The 20,260-nt window shown below is 40.5% G+C and overlaps 1 protein-coding gene across 2 annotated transcripts in view; it reads right to left on the bottom strand.

Annotated features, from left to right (window-relative positions):
- The window catches only part of sdk1a (sidekick cell adhesion molecule 1a), a 505,919-nt gene that overhangs the window by 68,633 nt on the left and 417,026 nt on the right, over positions 1-20,260 (bottom strand). For both annotated transcript variants that reach the window (XM_078417620.1, XM_078417621.1), the window contains 4 exons: positions 20,037-20,187; positions 17,276-17,513; positions 11,443-11,558; positions 7,773-7,962 (listed from right to left, as the gene is read on the bottom strand). In XM_078417620.1, coding sequence (XP_078273746.1) covers positions 7,773-7,962; positions 11,443-11,558; positions 17,276-17,513; positions 20,037-20,187 — 695 coding nt within the window. The remainder of the gene's footprint in view (positions 1-7,772; positions 7,963-11,442; positions 11,559-17,275; positions 17,514-20,036; positions 20,188-20,260) is intronic.

The following is a 20,260-nucleotide window of genomic DNA, read 5'->3' as shown; positions in this document are numbered from 1 at the left end:
AGTCCACACAGACCAGACTCCCCACCATCGATTCCATCGACACCCCACGCTACCTCGGGAATGCAGGCAACATAATCAAAGAACTTTTTCATCCTGGTCAATTCTCCTTCTCCCCAATCTCGTCAGGTAGAAGATACAAAAGCTGGAACTCATATACCAGCAGATTCAGGAACAGCTACTTCTCCTTTGTTATCAGAGTACTTAACATTTCCTTCCATATACTCGGGTGCAGTCCCGATCTTCCAACCCACCTCATTACAGACATTGGACTTTTTCTCTGGAACAGTAATGCTATAATGATGTAGAACATTATACCTCATGGGTATTTTCTCTTTGCACTATCCGTTGTACTGGCGAATGGTTTGACTATATTCATGTATAGTGGGATTTTAGTGACTGGATAGCACGTAAACAAATGTTTTTCCCTGTTTTTCGGTACACGTGACAATATAACCAAGACCAATAATAATAAATCAATACCACAATGGAGTTAATCATGTGGTGTCACCAGGTACTGATCTTGCCTCCCCTCGCAATGTTACACTTCAGGCTGTGTCTCTTCATATCATGGTGCTTTGATTTCCCCCTCCTCTCTTCCCATTAAATGGACCCTCATACCTTCTCCCTTCAACAAAAAGTGGCACCCTGCTCTCTGCAATTCCCCCTCTTTCAGTCCTGATGAAGGCTCTTGACCTGTAACATTGACTCTCCATTTCCCTCCACAAATGTTGCCTGACCTGCTGAGTTTTTCCAGCAACTCTCCATTTTAGTTCCCGATTTCAGCATCTGCAGCCTCTGGCTTTCTGCTGCCTCTCTGCTCCTGGACAAGCTCTGCCCTACTCCCCCAACCTCTCCTCCCCACCACGTGGTCTCTTGCTTATCAAGCCCTCCCACCAGCATCTGAAAAGTTGGCACCGCATCAACACCACAACAGGATTATTTTTTTCATATAATTATTCAAAAGAAAGAACACAGCACTTCCCATTGATATTTTATTTTAACTTAAACTGGAGCCCTTTCAGCTTCCTCCTCACTAAATCCCTTCACAATGTTCCCTTCAACAACACAACTTCCTTTGCTATGTGCTCCTCCAAACAGAACCTTCTTTCCCTACGCCTACATCTTCCCTACCCCTACATATCTTATTTGTTTGCACGCACACATACTGAGATCAAATGGATTTCCACTGCAATAGATCTGAGGTGCCTTCCAATTACAACGGATGAAATTGCTCATTGTTTTGTCACTGGACAAAAAAACGAAACCTTCATTTTGCATAAACTTCTTGCAATCAGTTAGCTTAGAACCAGTACGAATATACATTAACAAAATCTGCAACTCCTTACGGTACTCTTTGCATATAGAAATGATCAAATACCACTGATCCAGCATGGCTAGAATCTCAAATACCAAGAAATATCTGCATTATTACCAGCCTTCACTATTTTTGCTTACTGCAGGGGTTTTAGAGACAATTTATGCTGTGATATTGGCATGAAGTTTAATTCTGTTGTGTTTAAACTCTCAGAAACACACAAGCTCTTCAGGGTAAATTAGTTGGAACACTTACCATCTCAGAATCACATTTCTCATAAACCGTACACATGTATCAGGAAATGGATGAGGCTCTTAACTGTATCCGAGTGTGGATTGCAGTATATTTTAGATTCAATATAGTAATTGAGCACTGCACCACGCCAGGGCTTTTACAAAACGGGAGTAGTCGACATTTAAGTTGGTAGCTTAAGTTGGCAGCAGTGGACGAACATTCGGCAGAGGGGAGTGGAGGAAGGGTAGAGGCCGTGCTTTCAACTCTCTTCCTCTGTGGAAAAAAAATCGCATTGTGCAGCAAAGCTGCCAGATGCTGCCCAGCCCACTGAGTTCCTCCAGTAGTTTCTTTATTGCAGCAGGGTTTAATGAGGGCATGGCGTATATAACATACCATGCTTGTTGTTTGGAAGGAGCACATGGTATATGTATTATAACAAAAGGCTCATTGGCAGAATTAACCAGTGCAGTAAAGTGAAAGGTGAGAATAGAGGCAAACCTGTTCACTGTGAAGGGGTGTATCATTTGTTGCAGTGACAACTGATCTTAGATCTTTCCAGTCGCATGAACTGTTTTTATCAGGTTCCAACAACTGCCAACACTCTGAAAGGTGTACTATATGACGGCAGAACAAATAACCTCTGGGCTGGCTGAAAGTTGATCCCTCCTCCTGCTTGCTGCCTGTGCTATTTCTGTGGCTGCACTTACACGGTGGTCCTGTGATCCCAGATGCCTGTCTCAGCCTGAGAGGCGCATGAATGGTGGCTAAATGGGGGCAGCACGGTGGCCCAGCGGTAGAGTTGCTGCCTTACAGTGCCAGAGACCTAGGTTCGATCCTGACTACAGGTGCTGTGTACGGAGTTTGTACGTTCTCCCCGTGACCTGCGTGGGTTTTCCCTGGTTGCTCCGGTTTCCTCCCACACTCCAAAAATGTACAGGTTTGAAGGTTCATTGGCTTCTGTAAAGATTGTAAATTGTTCCTAGTGTGTAGGATAGTGCTAGTGTACGGGGATCGCTGGTCGGTGCGGACCCGATGGACCAAAGAGCCTGTTTCCTCGCCGTATTTCTAAACTAAACTGAACTAAATCATAGCAACTGATGCCGAAGGCTTGGCCCTGGAACTCATGGCAGCTTGCCAATGTCAAAAGTCTTTTAAATTGCTTTTAAGTGTCACTGCTAAACCGAGATATTTAAAAGAAGGCAAGATAAATTAAATTAAATTAAAAGTTAAAAATGTTTAAAGAAAAATTATTTAAAAACACATTTGACTGCTAGAAATTAACTCTAAACATTAAGAATGTGCCACAGAGGTGCAAAATAACTAACCACTCACTTGCATTCACCTTTTCAATCAAGGTTAGCAATCCCATTCAAATGAATTGGATCATCCTACAGAAAAAGCTGTGTGCGGCTAAATATTCCATTTATGAAACATAGCTGCACCAAATAATGGTAATAAATAATAGCGGTGTAAGAAGATTTCAAATAAATAAGTAAATGATTAGATATATATTATTTTGAGATCATATCAGGCGGCCTCCAGAAATACATTGCAACAGAGATGGGAGGAGATGGCTGGGTCAATAGTCAACAGTCCCCCGGGACTTGAATGTAGTGATGCATCTCACATGTGTGGTCCAGGTCAGTTAAAGCATCTGCAAATACCAAACCCAAATGTTAAACTTCTCCACTAGCCTCAGACATCAGTTGGAGCACCACACCCTCATCATTCACACAGCAATCTCCTTCAGGACTCCACGCCCTCAAGCAGTGCTGCAGAACTCACATCCTGATCTTTCATCGTATGCAGACTGCCAAGATCTATTTGGCACAGCAGCTAAAAACGTGCAGCACTCACTCACATACTTCCTCCCACTCTTGCAAAACAAGGGTCACTGCAAAATCACAGGCATAAGTAACTAACGGGTGGGGGAAAAGGAATAACATATTACTTTAACAGGATAAAGGAGGCACAGGTTGTTCAGACTTACAGCAGCCAATGTAGAGTCGATGGCCCTTTATGGAATTTCTGCTAATTGACAAGGAGCCCAAAACAAACTTCCTTTCTTCCTTCTATTCAGCATCCCCTTACCCTTCACTTAGGCAAGATGTGCAACAACTCAGGTGATTGCAGAATAGGTAAAACATAAAGGCAGAGAGTCATGCAAGTTAAAACACCCAGCGACTCAGTTAATGATAAGGCCCTACCAAAATTGTGTCATGAACATCAAATGATTGTAGCTGAACTGTGGACAAGGCAGACAAATGTTTGTTGTGACACAAAGAACTGCAGATGCTGGTCAACAAAAAAAAACAAGTATTGGAGTAACTCAGCGGGTCAGGCAGCATCTCTGGGGAACATGGACAAGTGACGTTTCACAGAGCGCTGGAGTAACACAGCAGGTCAGGCAGCATCTCTGGGGAACATGGACAGGTGACGTTTCACAGAGTGCTGGAGTAACTCAGCAGGTCAGACAGCATCTCTGGGGAACATGGACAGGTGACGTTTCAGGTCTGGACCTGATTGGGCGAGGGCGGGAAGAGTAGGAAGGAAGGTGGGGGCAGGACAAAGCCTGGTAAGTGATAGGTGGATACATGAGGAGAGTTTATGATAGGTAGATAGTTGGACAAAGGCCAGAAGTAAAAAGGTAACCAGTGTGAGATAAGGATAGAAGAGGTGCGAATTGTGAAGTCAGAAAGAGGACAATAAGTGGAAGAAACAAGGGGAATGTAATATGTAAAAAGTCAGTCAGTATATTGATTTTTGGGAAAAAGCAGCATAAACTAGTTTTTTAACACATTTTCCTACATTTAATCATTCTGTTAAACTGCGTTTTATCTCAGTAATTACCTATTGCTTTCAAGAGATATCCCTCAGCGCACTGCATTTAATTGCTCTGTTCCAAGTCAGTTTAAGTTTATTATTGTCACGTGACGAGGTACAGTGAAAAACTTTGTTTTGCATGTTATCCAAACATATCAGATACAGATATTGATACAGTCAATTCAAACTAAAGTACACTAGGTAGAGCAATGAGGAAGATACAGAGGGCAGAATATAGTTCTCAGCATTTTAGTGCATTGTAGCGCATCAGTTCCTTAGACAAAGTTCAATGCCCTGAATGGGGTCGAGATCAGTTGAACAGTACCCTAGCTTATGGAAGGACTGTTCAGAAGCCTGCTTATCTCTGCTCCCTTCGAGCAGAAAGTACAGAAACTTGAAAGTGCATACCACCAGACTCAGGAACAGCTTCTTCCCCTCTGTTCTCAGGCTTCTGAACGGTCCTTCAATAAGCTCGAGTGCTGTCCAATTCACCTCAACCCCATTGTGAACATTGGACTGTGTCTCTGGAACTGATGGTTAATTGGTCCCTGTAAATTGCCCAAGGGGTGTAGGGAGAAGATTCTAAAATGGGATAACTTAGATCGAGGGTGAACGGGTGATCAATAGTTGGTGTGGACTAGATGGGCCGAACTAGCATGTTTCCGTGCTCTGTCTTTGAATCAAAAAACAGTAATGTGAGAGGCAGAGACCTTACCAGTTGGATCAATGATCGTAATTCTGTTTATTTCACTACTGGTAATCTAGTCTTTCAACCAAGATTGATTCATAGTAGAATTCGGACAAATCTTGACACCTTTGAAGATAAATTTAACTGCAGAACAGGGCTTTTCAACAGACAAGTGGGAGCAACAAAAAAATCAGCAGTGTTGTCAATGGCAACAAAATGGCATACATCACAGATGTACTCCTATGGCTTGGTTAGAACTAGTCTACAGCTTTCAAGGCCATCAGTAGATGTTTCATTTCATTTACTAGGATCCGGCAGATTTGTAGAACGGCTGTCAAAAATAGATGACAGCACAGGTTTCCGTATAAATCTCTCTGGCAAGGTTCAATTTCTCCCATAGTCATATTCATGAAAATGCCTGATTCTGGCAGTTAAACCTTTGCCACCTGCCTGAAGACTTATAAAAGGAAAATGTTTAAAAAAATCAAATCAATTTACTGCAAAGATTTTCCCTTGAACATTTGTTTTACTTTGATGAAGCAATATATTTGACTTTTATTATTATTGATTGTTTTTGTTTATTATATATTAATCTCTGTGTATGTGTTACAAGCCCGTTATGCTGCTTTAAGTAAACATTTCACTGTTCTGCTGTTGGTACTTATAACAATTAAACACTCAGCATGACTTGATTTTTCGTATACGTCTTGAGTGCTGAATATTTCTGTGAAATTTAAGTATTTGATTTTTACTTTAAAAAAAATCTCCAGTATTTCCCCCCATGAAATTCCGGTGCAAATACACTCTGCTGCAGGCTAAATGAAGCAAAATTAAGACTGTCAGATGATCTGCCCGCAACACATTTTAGAATGTTGTAGTTGAGATTGAAAGCTGCGATGGAACAATAGTTCATTTCAGTTCAGTTCAGCTTAGTTTATTGTCACGTGTACCGAGGTATGGTGAAAAGTTTTTTTTGCGTGCTAACCAGTCAGCGGAAGACAATATATGATTACAATCGTACACAACAGCTGAACGAGAACAATTCTATTACCACGTGGCAATTCCAAGTTGCTGGACTGACTTTAAAATGCAAGTTACAGTTAAGTAGCAATTTCAGGTTTGCATCTGCATCCGAATTGTATGTTATTGGTACTTAAGTTAAACCAAACAACTTTTTATAACGCTGTAATTATCTCTTAAAGAAATTGCAAATATATATTTTCATCCCTAAGCATTCAGGAGTCAGGTGAAAGTAGAAATAAAACGTAGACGTGTCAGCAATTTTGCCCTGAGAAATCGAACACAATTTAATTACTGTAACAATGCTAAATTAATCCCAATTTTTAATGCTCTAAATCTTCATGGGCTTTTGCGATCAATATGCATCAACATGGATTTGCATGCACAAAGTTTCTATTCAAATAGATGATCATTAATGATTATAGATAATTTAAAACTTAACTAACGTTTATCTACCGCTCACTTATGCCAGGCATACCTTAATATTACATGATTAAAATTAAATTTAAGTTGATGGAATACTCCTCCCCTTAACTTCACAGAACAAGGTTCTTCAATGGTCATCAACCTCCAAAACTTTATTAAAGATCTCGCCTATTCAAACTTAAAACTGTTCCTATATATCAAAGAAAATGTTCTGCTATCACTTACAGCATGCTGATGTATATTGCACTCTTAAATTAAATACACAATCTAACTGTACACTAAGCTGTGCAATCAATGATTTCAGGGAGGAACAATGGAAAATGTTGATTTGGTAGAACAAGAAAAGTGCCATGATGATGTTCAGATGTGAGGTAGTGCCTGAATATTTAACATTAACTACTGGAAATAAAAAGCTTGACTTCGCAATTTAATTAATCTATCTCACTTAACAAAACAGTAAAATTATCTTCCACATAAAAAATCCCAATCATGTAATAAAACCAACTCCAATGCAGTGTGCAGGAAGGACTTGCAGGTGCTGGTTTATACCGAAGGTAGACACAAAATGCTGGAGTGGAATTCTCTGCCTCAGAAGGCAGTGGAGGCCAATTCTCTGAATGCATTCAAGAGAGAGCTAGATAGAGCTCTTAAGGATAGCGGAGTCAGGGGGTATGGGGAGAGGGCAGGAACGGGGTACTGATTGAGAATGATCAGCCATGATCACATTGAATGGCGGTGCTGGCTCGAAGGACCGAATGGCCTACTCCTGCACCTAATGTCGATTGTCTATTGTCTAAAATGCTGGAGTATTTCAGTGGGTCAGGCATCATCTCTGGGCAAAATGAAAATGTGACGTTTCGAGTCGGACCCTTCTTCAGACTTAATAGGTGATGTTTCAGTCGGAACCCTTCCGACCCAAAACATCACCTATTCCTTTTCCCCAGAGATGCTGCCTGGCCCGCTAAGTTACTCCAGCATTTTGTGTCCAACTCCAATACAGAATGTCCAATATATAGTTGACAAAAAATGTCTTCTGTTTGTTATCAAATACAAAGCCCCCATTCCTACATTCCTACATGTCAGGAATCCAACATTTATAACTGAATAAACATTTTCTTAAGTTGCGTTATTCGCATTGGGAGAATGAGATCACAAGTCATGACCTACAATACACTGGACCAAGAAACAGGAAGTGGGATTAATTTGGATGATCTTTTTCATCTGTATTTGTATAATTCTATGAAATGAAAATAGATTGTGACTTACCGTCATCTTTTGTCCTTTGCAACAGAACTGGCAAACAGGGGACTCCATCTCCAATCCTGGTGAACGCCAACACTTGAATCTCGTATTGATTGTACTTCCTCAGACCATTCAAAACAACAGAGTGCGTAAAGTTTCCTTTAACCAGACGTGTTTGAGTGCGTGATTCAAAATCTTTCTCCCGGTACAGTATCTAGAACAGCATATACATGTGATTTAGCGCCATAAGTGAAGATGCACATGTGTTAATTAATACATATTCAACTTTGAATTAAAGGTTTACTTTAGGTCACAAATTTTTTGAAATAGCCCTAAAAAGTTTAGATTTATAATAGTAAATAATGATAAGCGAAATCTGAAATGTTTGCAAAACAACTATTTGTCAATTGTAGCATCATTGAAATAGAACTTTAAGAAGGAAATTGCTTCCAGTGTCCCAAACCATCAATTCATGATGAACAATCACAGGTGCTGGATAAGGCAGAGTAAATAAACCATGATCCAAATCGTAGTGTGTGCAAGTTTGAGCAGAGGGTGGGATGGTACGGGGACAAGTTGGCACTGACAGAGATATCTTTTTTCAAATAAGATATTAAACCATCTTGACTAACAGATAAGGTGAGCATAATAAAAATATCTGAAATCCTCTTAAATGCCGCTATCAAATCTGTCTCCACCACCATCCCTGGCATCGTATTCCAAACACCCACCACCCTATGTGTAAAACACCTGCCCCATACAACTCCTTTAAACTTTGCCCCTCTCACCTTAAAGCTCTCCACTCTAGTCCGAGACATTTCCACCCTGGGAATTAGCGTTTGCACAAATTTACAGGGATATTTACCAACACAATGGAATGGGTGCACAATACACTGGCTTCACCTCGAAATGTCCAATGATGTGAAAATATATACCATACACAGTTATTATGATCGGATGAGGATTAACAATTTGGAAGAATGAGACAATGTGCAATTGTATGGAAAGTAAATCTCTTTCTATTTAAAAAACATGTTTTTTTACAAGCACTGACGTTGGAAATGCATACACTTCCACTGGGGCTGCTGAACTGAGATGGAGAGAATCACATTTAGAAGTAAGCCTTCAGTTTTTAAAATGACTTTTTCCCCTCCATAATTCCATATAAACATCCCAGAAATGACACACTTTAAAAGCATCACATATTATTTTCACTTGGGCATAAATTGCTGTTCCTCCATCATCAGTAAGTCAACCACCACTATTTTTTCACGACAACTAGTGAGGAGCTATAAATATGCCTTGGCATCCACATGATGAGAAAAAATAAAATAAAATAAAACCACTCTGGAATTATGTGTTTGTAAAGTCTCATTTGACTATTATTAATAAAGTAGACTACGAAAACAGTGAAACATGATTTGAATTCCCACTTCGAGAGCCGACCACTCAGTTACAGATAGAATAAAAAAATTCTCAGCAGTATAATCTCTATTTTGCCATGAGAATATTTTTAACTCTGAATAATATCATAGGTGAATTCTGCTTCATTTCTGAAGCAGTATTGTCCATATTCTGTAAAAAAGTAAATTACTAATTCACACTTTAAAAAAACATGCAAGTATTAGTTGTGGCACGAATTGGTTGTGATAATAATGTTATCTTGGTCTTTTCCAATCAAAATATATTTTATGGAAAGTTGCATAATCAGTAATTGAATGCTTGATGAAGGCACTGCACAATCTTGGCAGTGTTTTCTCAGTTAGCACAGCAGTCCTCCCATCAGATAACAGTAAAGAACTAACCTGAAGGACAGAATTATGAAAATAGGAAAAAATACAATAGACAATTGTGCATACATTTCAATCTCGTTTGGATGATTTGTAGACTAATAAATGTTTAGCAAGTAGTTTGATAATATTTATAGACTTGGCCTATTATTCAGCTGTATTTATATCTGTACAATCAGATACTTTTCCAAGCGTTTATTTATTTATATAATGAGCCATCAAATATGAAGTACCAGACAAACAAGATGACCAGGGTTTGTGCAAAAGGACATTTTAGTGTAGAGCTGGACTGACTCTATGGCTAGGTCTTGAAGATTTACTGTAAAAAGTTTGGATTCATTGTAAATTGCCTACTAACTACATGACACAATGGATGGATTACATTTAATTTCTGAACCAGCGAAGTTAAAACAGGATGGACTGAGCTTCATAGAGACATTCCCTCTCTCCTAGATGCTGCCTGACCTGCTGAGTTACTCCAGCATTTTGTGATACCTTCGATTTGTACCAGCATCTGCAGTTATTTTCCTACACTTCATAGAGACATGGTATGCATGGCAATGGAACAACATGAGATTAATCCTCTATCATTTCACAATCTGCACAGTTGTGGCATTGATTAATATAGGAATAGAAGAAGAGATTTCAGCCATTCTAATAGATCACGGCCTATCTTTATCTCAAATCTATTTACCTTTTCAGCTTCCACATCCTTTCACAATCTCAGCTAATAAAAAGATTATTGACCATGATCTTGAAATTTTCAATTACTCTGCATTCACATATTTGTTACTTTAGAAACTATTCAATGCTTATAGTTAATAGTGTTTTATATTAATCCTAGGAGAGTATTGATCTGAAAGTGAGGCACTGTGGCACAACTGGTAAACTTGCTGCATCACAGCGCCAGAGAACCAGGTTCAATCCTGGCCTCAGCTGCTGTCCATGTGGAGTTTGCACGTTCTTCCTTTGACCGCGTGGGTTTCCTCCGGGTGCTGTGGTTTCTTTCCAGACCTCAAAGACATGCGGGTTTGTAGGTTAATTGATATCTGTAAATTGCCCCCAGAGTGTAGGGAGTGGATGCCAAAGCGAGATAACAGAACAAGTATGATCAGGTAACTGATGGTCGGCATGGACTCGGTGGGCCAAAGGGTTTGTTTCCACGCTGTATCTCTAAAGTAAATCTCTACATTTCTCTGCAGTTATCTATGCTTTCTGTCTTTTCTCAGGATACTACAGTTGATTTCTAGTGCTAACTTTTCCTGGGAGATTACATAGTTGCCATTGCAAAGGGGAATATGCACACTGAATCTGTACACTGTGAATGGTTTCAGTTTAATTCAGTTTATTGTTACGTGTACCAAGGTACAGTTAAAACCTTTTGTTGCAAATTATCTAGTCAGCGGAAAGACAATAAATTATTACAATCGAGCCATTTACAGTGTATAGGTACATGATAAGGGATTTACGTTTAGTGCAAGGTAAAGCCAACAAAGTCCGATCAAGGATAGTCCGAGAGTTACCAATAAGGTAGATAGTAATTTAGGACTGCTCTCTGGTTGTGGTAGAATGATTCAGTTGCCTGATAACAGCTGCAAAGAAAGTGTCCCTGAATCTGGAGGTGTGCGTTTTCACACTTCTATACCTTTTGCCTGATGGGAGAGGGGAGAAGAGGGAGTGGCCAGGTGCGACTGGGCCTTCAGTATTTTGGCTTGATTGTAACCATGTATTGCCTTTCCGCTGACTGGTTAGCACGCAACAAAACCTTTTCACTGTACCACAGTACACGTGACAATAAACTAAATTAAACTAATGACAGTCCCTGTTCCACACTGCAACATGAATGACCGGGAGACCCATGAGAGCCATCTGTCGTTTGAATTTTTTTTCAAAGTCAATAATACCTTGTACCCGAGAATAAGTCCATTTTGATCAGATTCTGGAACTGGTCCCCACATAACCAGTATCTGCGTAGGGCTCACGGCCTCTGCTGTGACATTCCCAGGAGCAGCTGATGGGACTGAAATGGAAGAGCAAAGGAAGAAATATCATTGGAAAATCAGTGGAATCAAATACTCTACAATTAGCTGAAATACACTAGGTACTGTAGTCTGAAGAAGGGTCTCGACCCGAAACGTCACCCATTCCTTCTCTCGTGAGATGATGCTGACCTGCTGAGTTACTCCAGCATTTTGTGAATAAATACCTTCAATTTGTACCAGCATCTGCAGTTATTTTCTTACATGTACTGTAGGATGCAATTATCACAGCTTGAACACATGAATGTGTTCAAAATATATAAAATAATTACAGTGGTGGATAGTGATGCCTTAAGCCAGGTGGAAATCGGCAAAAATGGGAAAATAGACTTGAAGAGCACACTGGCGTGAACCTCGTCTAACCAGAGGACTCTTTATCTCATTGGTATTAAACAAACAGGTGCTTGAATGGATATTTGAAGATAACGCACAGTTTATTTAAAAAATAACCCTCTGATGTTGTTGGGAACGATGACCCGGGTACCATTTGAGGACACTTGGACAGATACATGGGTAGGAAAGGTTTGGAGCAATAAGGGGCGAATGGGACGAGCTTCGATGGGGCATCTCAGTCAGCATGGACAGGTTGGGCTGAAGGGCCTGTTTCCATGCTGTAGTACTCTATGAAGGAATTGGACTCTGTGCACATTCTCAATCCAGTGTCAGCTCTCGGCTGCTGGGGTGCAGGGTATACTGTGCTTTCGTGTTGTGTGATTTAGGGCACTCGGTATTGGCTTGAACCCACTGAAATGGGTTTCAGACTCAAAACAGACCCGGTTTCCTCCTGTCTAATGACTATCTGGATTGGGGAAAGTGTGGCATATTGTAAGAATAATGAAATTCGGTATGAGGTAGCAACCGTTTAATTAAGTAACTGCCTTTGGAGGTAATAGTTTGGTTTTCACTTTGATGAAATAAGGCAGAAGTCTGAAATGAAATAAATTAAACATGCAATTATTATTTCCTTTCATGGTGGAGTTATTGAATATTATTGTCCTGGGTTTCGCAGTTGAAACAAGTGAAACAAACATAGAAATTGTTTTATTTTACTTGTGATAATGCATTTTCATCATTGTGTTGTGAAATCTTAAAAAATAATTAGTGATTTTAGGGAATGTTTTTCCGAGATTGCTTTACAACTTCTGAAAGTATGAAATATTGTTTTGGCAGTTTATTATTACATTTTCAATTGTACTGTTTTATATCACAGACGCTCTTATCTGGACAGATGTGCGAGATTGGATATTGGCAATGCAGTGCACAGCTTGGGCTTCCCATGTCATTAACTAACCTGTAGCAGTTTTAGTTTACCACTGTGTTACAATTAGTTTAGGATTGTGTCCCAAGGTTGTTTCTGATCAACCAATTGCATAGAATCACACTGTAATTCCCTGCATGAAGAATTGCTAATCTCAGCATGGTTTCGAGCAGTGCTTTAGGGAGTTGAATTGAGGAACTAATCCATTGCATTAATATACTTCTCTTAGTTACAAGACCAGGCAAAAAGAGACGCTGCCAAGATTTAGACACTAGTCAAATGGCCACAATCGCAATTAAGTAAAAATATATCCATGATAACTCTTTGCTGAGCTAATTATCTTGGATCTGCTTCAATATTTAAAGGCAAGAAGAGAGTCAACCAGAACTCACAATTTCAGGAGAGCGTAAAGCTAATCCTAGTTCTCATATTTCCTTCTGATGTGTACAAAATCATGAGAGGAATAGATCAGGTTAGACGCACAGAGTCTCTTGCCCAGAGTAGGTGAATCGAGAACCAGAGGACACAGGTTTAAGGAGAGGGGTAAAGGTTTAATAGGGGTTACTTGAGGGGTAATTTTTTCATTCAAAGGGTGATGGATGTATGGAACGAGCTGCCAGAGGAGGTGGTTGAGGCATGTACTATGGCAATGTTTAAGAGACATTTAGAGAGGTACATGGATAGGACAAGTTTAGAGGGATATGGGCCAAACACAGGCAGGTGGGACTAGTGTAGATGGAACATGTTATCCGGTGTGGGCAAGTTGGGCTTGTTTCCACACTGTATCACTATGCAGGAGGAGGTATCTAAGCCTCATCTTAAATTTGTTCCATGTCCACCCAAATCCATTTTCAAGCAGGGGACATGGATAGCAAGCAGCAGGGAGAAAGCAGCCTATTGATTTATCCCCCACTGGTCTGAGGACAATGCGAGGTCCTTCGGTATATCCCAAGGCCAAATGGCAAACATATTCATCCAAAATTCACCCACTCAAACTTTCTTTGGCGATTCCAATATTATCAAATGTTTTACCTACAGGTCTGTCCATGTGATTAAGTGCAGCTAAATTGGAATTTAAACTTAAGTTGATTGTTTTACCTTGCACCACTTAACACCAACAATTTCATTAACAAACAGAGAGTTCTGAAGTTCTGCTTCATTTGTAAGTGCTCCATTTGTAAGAGTCCTGGCATTATGAGGATTCCATTTCCAGACTGCATTCGCTGATCAGACAGAGGAAACTGGTTGCTGGATAATGACCATCAAGAACAACCAGAAACGTCTGCCTCAGGATTTGTTCTGAAACATGTAGCATCCCTCTGAGATTCAGCGTTTTGTTGCCATGTGTCCAACTTGGCTCAGCTCAAGATATGCAAAATACACTCAGGAAAGCTCAGAAATTCATGTGGCAAGCTCAGGCCAACTCACAAAAGCAAAACTCATTCAACAAAAACACATTCAAATGCCAGTCCAGATTATGACTTGGACTGCAGCTGGCGGGAACTGTATATCTGGTGACTTGTATTAACATTTTTTAAATGCCACTGTAGAATGGCAGACAATGCTCACATGAACTGTACCCTCATAAAATAATTTCATATGCTTGCAGAATTGGAGTCTGTTACCTTTATGTCAAGGGAATTTAAATAAAACGAAGCATTTCCTTCAACAAGGCACAAAGTGCTGTTGGAACGCAGCAGATCCTGGTGGAACGCAGCAGAACTTCAGACATTCCCTCCACAAACGATAGGCACAAAATGCTGGAGTAACTCAGCAGGAAGGCAGCATCTCTGACTAGAAGGATGGGTGATGTTTCGGGTCTTGACATCTTCGGTGTGAACCTGCATCTGCAGTTTCCTCCTGCACAATCCATCCACAGATGCCGCTGGACATAGAAACATAGAAAATAGGTGCAGGAGGATGCCATTTGGCCCTTCGAGCCAGCTCTGCCATTCATTGTGATCATGGCTGATCATCCACAATCAGAAACCGGTGCCTGCCTTCTCCCCATATCCCTTGAATCCACTAGCCCCATGAGTTCTGTCTAACTCTCTTTTAAATTCTTCCAGTGAGAAGGCAGTGGAGGCCAATTCACTGAATGGATTTAAAAGAGAGTTAGATCGAGCTCTAGGGGCTAGTGGAATCAAGGAATATGGGGAGAAGGCAGGCACAGGTTACTGATTGTGGATGATCAGCCAAGATCACAATGAATGACAGTGCTGGCTCGAAGGGCCAAATGGCCTCCTCCTGCACCTATTTTCTCTGTTTCTATGTCTGGCAGAATCTGTGGAGGGATTATGCAGGAAGGAACTGCAGATGCAGGTTCACACTGAAGATAGACACAAAATGATGGAGACAGGCAGCATCTCTGGATAAAGGAATGGGTGACGTTTTGGGTCGAGACCTGAAACGTCACCCATCCTTCTATTCAGAGATGCTGCCTTCCTGCTGAGTTACTCCAGCATTTTGTGGAGGGAATGTCTGAAGAAGAGTTCCGACCCGAAATACCATCGGTCTATTCCCTCCAGGGCATGGGAGCATGGTGGCGCAGCGGTAGAGTTGCTGCCTTACAGTGCCAGAGACCCGGGTTGTATCCTGGGTGCTGTGTACGGAGTTTGTATGATCGCCTCATGACCCGCGTGGGTTTCCTCCGAGATCTCCAGTTTCCTCCCTCATTCCAAAGACATACAAGTTTGTAGGCTAATTGGCTTGGTATAATTATAAATTGTCCCGGGTGTGTAGGATAGCTTTTGTGTGCAGGTCGGCACGGCTCAGTGGGCCTGTTTCCACGCTGTATCTCTAAAATTAAGGATATTCTTGCTATTGAGGGCGTGCAGCGTAGGTTTACTAGGTTAATTCCCGAAATGACGGGACTGTCCTATGTTGAAAGACTGGAGCGGCTAGGCTTATATACATTGGAATTTAGAAGGATGAGAGGGGATCTTATCGAAATATATAAGATTATTAAGGGGTTGGACACGTTAGAGGCAGGAAACATGTTCGCAATGTAGGGGGAATCCAGAACCAGGGGTCACAGTTTAAGAGTAAGGGGTAGGCCATTTAGAACAGAGATGAGGAAAAACTTTTTCAGTCAGAGAGTTGTGAATCTGTGGAATTCTCTGCCTCAGAAGGCAGTGGAGGCCAATTCTCTGAATGCATTCAAGAGAGAGCTTGATAGAGCTCTTAAGGATAGCGGAGTCAGGGGGTATGGGGAGAAGGCAGGAACGGGGTACTGATTGAGAATGATCAGCCATGATCACATTGAATGGTGGTGCTGGCCCGAAGGGCCGAATGGCCTACTCCTGCACCTATTGTCTATTAAAAAACTAAAAGGAAAAGATGCTGCCTGATCTACTGAGTTCCTCCAGCAATTTGTGTTTTGCATATGAATCTGCTTTTCCGAGTTTTATGAAAGACTGTGTGCCATCAGATTGGAAACTAGACATCATAAATTCAACATTTTAATTTTGTTCACGTTTCCCTGCATTTTGATGATTTGAATAGTTGGCGTTTAGTCTGAAGGGCGATGGCATAATTTGGAGGAGCTTGGTTTGAAGGAGTTACAAAGCTTACTAAGCTGAACAAGAAAATTAAATAGTTGAAATGACAAAGCAGCTGAAACAAGATAGTTGAACAACTTTATCACCACTGACATTAATTCAACATCACCACACTGTCATCTTGGAAATCTCCTCAAGGTGAGGCTCTATAAGCAAATACCCCAGCAAAATCATGAAAAGAAAGTACAGAAAGAAACAAATACATGTCTAAAAAAGATTGAGGTTCTTGTAGACTAATTGAAAAAAGAGATCAGTTTAGCCGATCCCTTTCATCTCCAGAACCAAAGCCTTTATAAAAATCTCTCCGACAGTTATCAGCATTCAAAATGAAAACTATGAGAATTCAATCAGTTACCCGACAGACATTCCACAGAAGAAATGAGTGCAGATAGCATAGCTACTAAATCAGCCCATAAGAATAAATTAAAAATTATTGTTGTTACAGAAGATAAGGCTCTGACATTCTGCATTTGTGGCGAAAGGCCAGACGTGAACCAGAAAGAGATAAGCAACCTATATTTTGTCTTGAAACACAAAGTGCTGGAGTAATTCAGTGGGTCAGGCAGCATCTGTGGAAGGAGTGGATAGACAACATTTCAGGCCATGGCTCTTCTTTGGACTATTTCCACAGATGCTGTCTGGCCTACTGAGTTACTCCGGCACTCTGTGTTTTGCTCAAGATTCCTGCGTCTGCAGTTCCTTGTGTCTCTATTTATTGCCTTGGAATACTGAATATGAACGAGGTGGGGAATCTGCTTACTCTTGAGCACAATCACCCTTCAACCTAATATACACAAGAGCTTGTTGAAAAGCATAACTTTACTTCATAAGTGCTTTTCAAGTGATTACAGTAACAATAAGGTGTTTTATTCAAAAGTACCTGATTCTCTTGTGCATCCTTGGACTTGACTGCTCCAAGGTCCTGATCCAATGGCATTGAAAGCCTGGAGGTGAAACAGATAGACAGTCCATTCCTCCAGGTTTTCAATGGTAATTTCCCTCTCCAGACGGTCATTAACAATCTGTGTCGCAGCCATGCCCTGACCATCCACTCTCCAATAGTTAATTCTATATCCAACTGAGTCCGGGTTACCATTGTACTCGGTTTCTGGAAGAGGCTGCAAATAAACAGATTATGGATCACAAGGTACATGCTGATAACCATACAAATGTGCTTCTCAGCCAAGACTGATACATTACAGTAAATTAACTCGCAAATTGTCCAATTTAAAAAAAGAAATTCAGTTGTTAATCCTTGTGAAGGAGCACTCAATGAACTTGAGAATGAACCCATTTCCCTGTTCTTAACTTGAGTGTATTAGCCCGGTGGAAGACAATGATAAATAGAGCAAACTTGGAGCAATACTCTCAGAAGTATCTTTTCTTCCTGATTGTTTTTTCTCACTCACTGTAATCAACTACTTCTTTAAAACTATTGTGGAACACACATGCAATTGTTTTGAAAGTGCTGGAATAACTCAGCAGGTCAGGCAGCATCTGTGGAAGGAGTAGACAGGCGATGTTTCGGGCCGGGGTCCATCTTCTGACTATCTCCACAGATGGTGTCTGAGTTACTCCAGCATTCTGTATTATGCTCAAGATTCCAGCATGTGTTTGCAGTTGTAAGTATTTACCACATAGGTGCATGGATAGGATAGATTTAGAGGGATATGGGCCAGGTGCATGGATAGGATAGGTTTAGAGGGATATGGACAATGTGCATGGATAGGATAGGTTTAGAGGGATATGGGCCATGTGTATGGATAGGATAGGTTTAGAGGGATATAGGATAAACACAAGCATGTAGGATTAGTGTAGATGGGTCATGTTGGCCAATGTGGACGTTGGACCGAAGGGCCTGTATCCATGCTGTAAGACTATGATTCTATGACTCATTGGGTTGGATGGTCCTTCAGAACAGATTTGGCAGCAAGCCCCTTGTCCCTTTAAAGCAGCACTGGCAGCAAAACCCTTCAAAATCCTAGTCATTCTGTGGCCCTGTGCAACACCTTTTAGCTTTAACAAAAACGTACGGATAAAAATATTGCAACTTCGACTGTTCCAAAATCTGTTAAATGATCTCAGGAATTTAGATTTAGAAGTGCGGAAAATTGATTTGCATCCAAGGCAAAACACAATGTTTTAATCTATTTTAGATAACAAAATGTTTCCATATTGAACCCTAGGATACATTTAGAAATTTGATTAGTAAAGCTTGAGAGAGCAAATCCATACGACTCTGAAAACTTAAATTTTGAACAGCTTGCTGCAAGATAAGTAAAAGAAAACCTGCATTGAAAACATTCTGAGCTACTGCAAATTACAGATGACAGTCTTACTGCAACCATAAAGGAAGTTCTGATAGGTTGTAATATGTTGTTGACAGAAATGACTGAGTAACTGGTGACAGAAAAGGCAGTTGCCACTCACACAATAATTATACGTGATCATATTTTTTATTTTATTTTGTTTATCCAGAAATATCCAAAAGGCCAATTATAATAGCACTAAATTCTTAAATTATTCTAGTCTTCAAACTTACACCTTACGAAGAAATCCCATCCATTGAATTATAACTATTTGCATAAATAATTTTCTGATTTCAGCTGTATCATCCTTGTACTAAAGAGAGACACAAAAAGCTGGAGTAACCTGGCAGGTCAGACAGCATCTCTGGAGAAAAGGAATAGGTGATTTTTTGGGACGAGGCTCTTCATCAGGCTGAGAGACAGGGGAAGGGGAAGCGAGAGATATAGACGGTGATATAGAGAGATATAGAACAAATGAATGAAAGTAATGGTGATAAAGGAGACAGGCCATTGTTAGCTGTGGTCTAGGTAAAAACGAGTTTCAGCAAGACGACTTTGAAGCTAGTACAACAACTTGGGTGGGGGAGGGACGGAGAGAGAGGGTTGCAAGGGTTACTTGAAGTTAGAGAAATAAATATTCATACCGCTGGGTTGTAAGCTGCATCCACGTACTAAATGGAATTGGGCAAATATGTTCAGAAAGACTTATCGCTTTCTTTCAACTTCATCTTCCACTATTCTAACAAGTTCACGCACCACATGTCATAGATCATGTACCTATTTTTCTCTTCCCACGTGAGTTATACAATTATCTGCATTAAGTTTTAATCTTCCATTATTATTGCAACACACTCTGATTAAATGCCTCCCAGATCCAATTGGCAAGCGGCATTGATCTATCATGAACATTTTTGAAATCTAAGTCATTACCGTAAACTAAATCCTGCTACATCTTTAACACCATTTCCTGGGACATCACACCGTCTCTAACAAAGTGCCTCTTAAAAGGGAACTTTCATCTGCTGTGAATACACAAGGAACTGCTGATGCAGGTTAACAAAAAAAGACACAAAGTGCAGATGTAACTCAGCAGGTTAGGCAGCATCTCCAAAGAACATGAACAGGTGATTTTTGGGGTCTGAAAATATGTCACCTATCCATGTTCCCCAAAGATGCTGCCTGCCCCGCTGAGTTACTCCAGCACTTTGTGTCTGTTTTTTTCCATCCATTGTGACTTGTTCTGATTTTGTGACTATTGTCACTTATAGATAACATAATTCTCATATCTTTAATATTTTTTTCTTCACCAATTAACACTATATCTTCACTTACCACCCAACGGACCCATAAGCTTGTCTCACTTGCTGTTCGCACTCTGATGTTAGCTGGTGCTATGTCAGGTGGAGCTTGCAGAGTCTGTATCACACGGGAAGGCCAACTCACAGGACTGGAGCCCACAATGTTAATCTGCTTTATTCGAAACCTAATGACAAAATAACGATATACATTTAACAGAAGAATTAAGTTCATTGTTCAGAGTTAAATCAAATATAATC

The sequence above is a fragment of the Rhinoraja longicauda genome, chromosome 21 (assembly GCF_053455715.1).
Source record: "Rhinoraja longicauda isolate Sanriku21f chromosome 21, sRhiLon1.1, whole genome shotgun sequence".
Taxonomy (NCBI): Eukaryota; Metazoa; Chordata; class Chondrichthyes; order Rajiformes; family Arhynchobatidae; genus Rhinoraja; species Rhinoraja longicauda.
The sequence above is the reverse complement of the archived record's forward strand: the minus strand, read 5'-3'. Positions and strand labels throughout refer to the sequence as shown.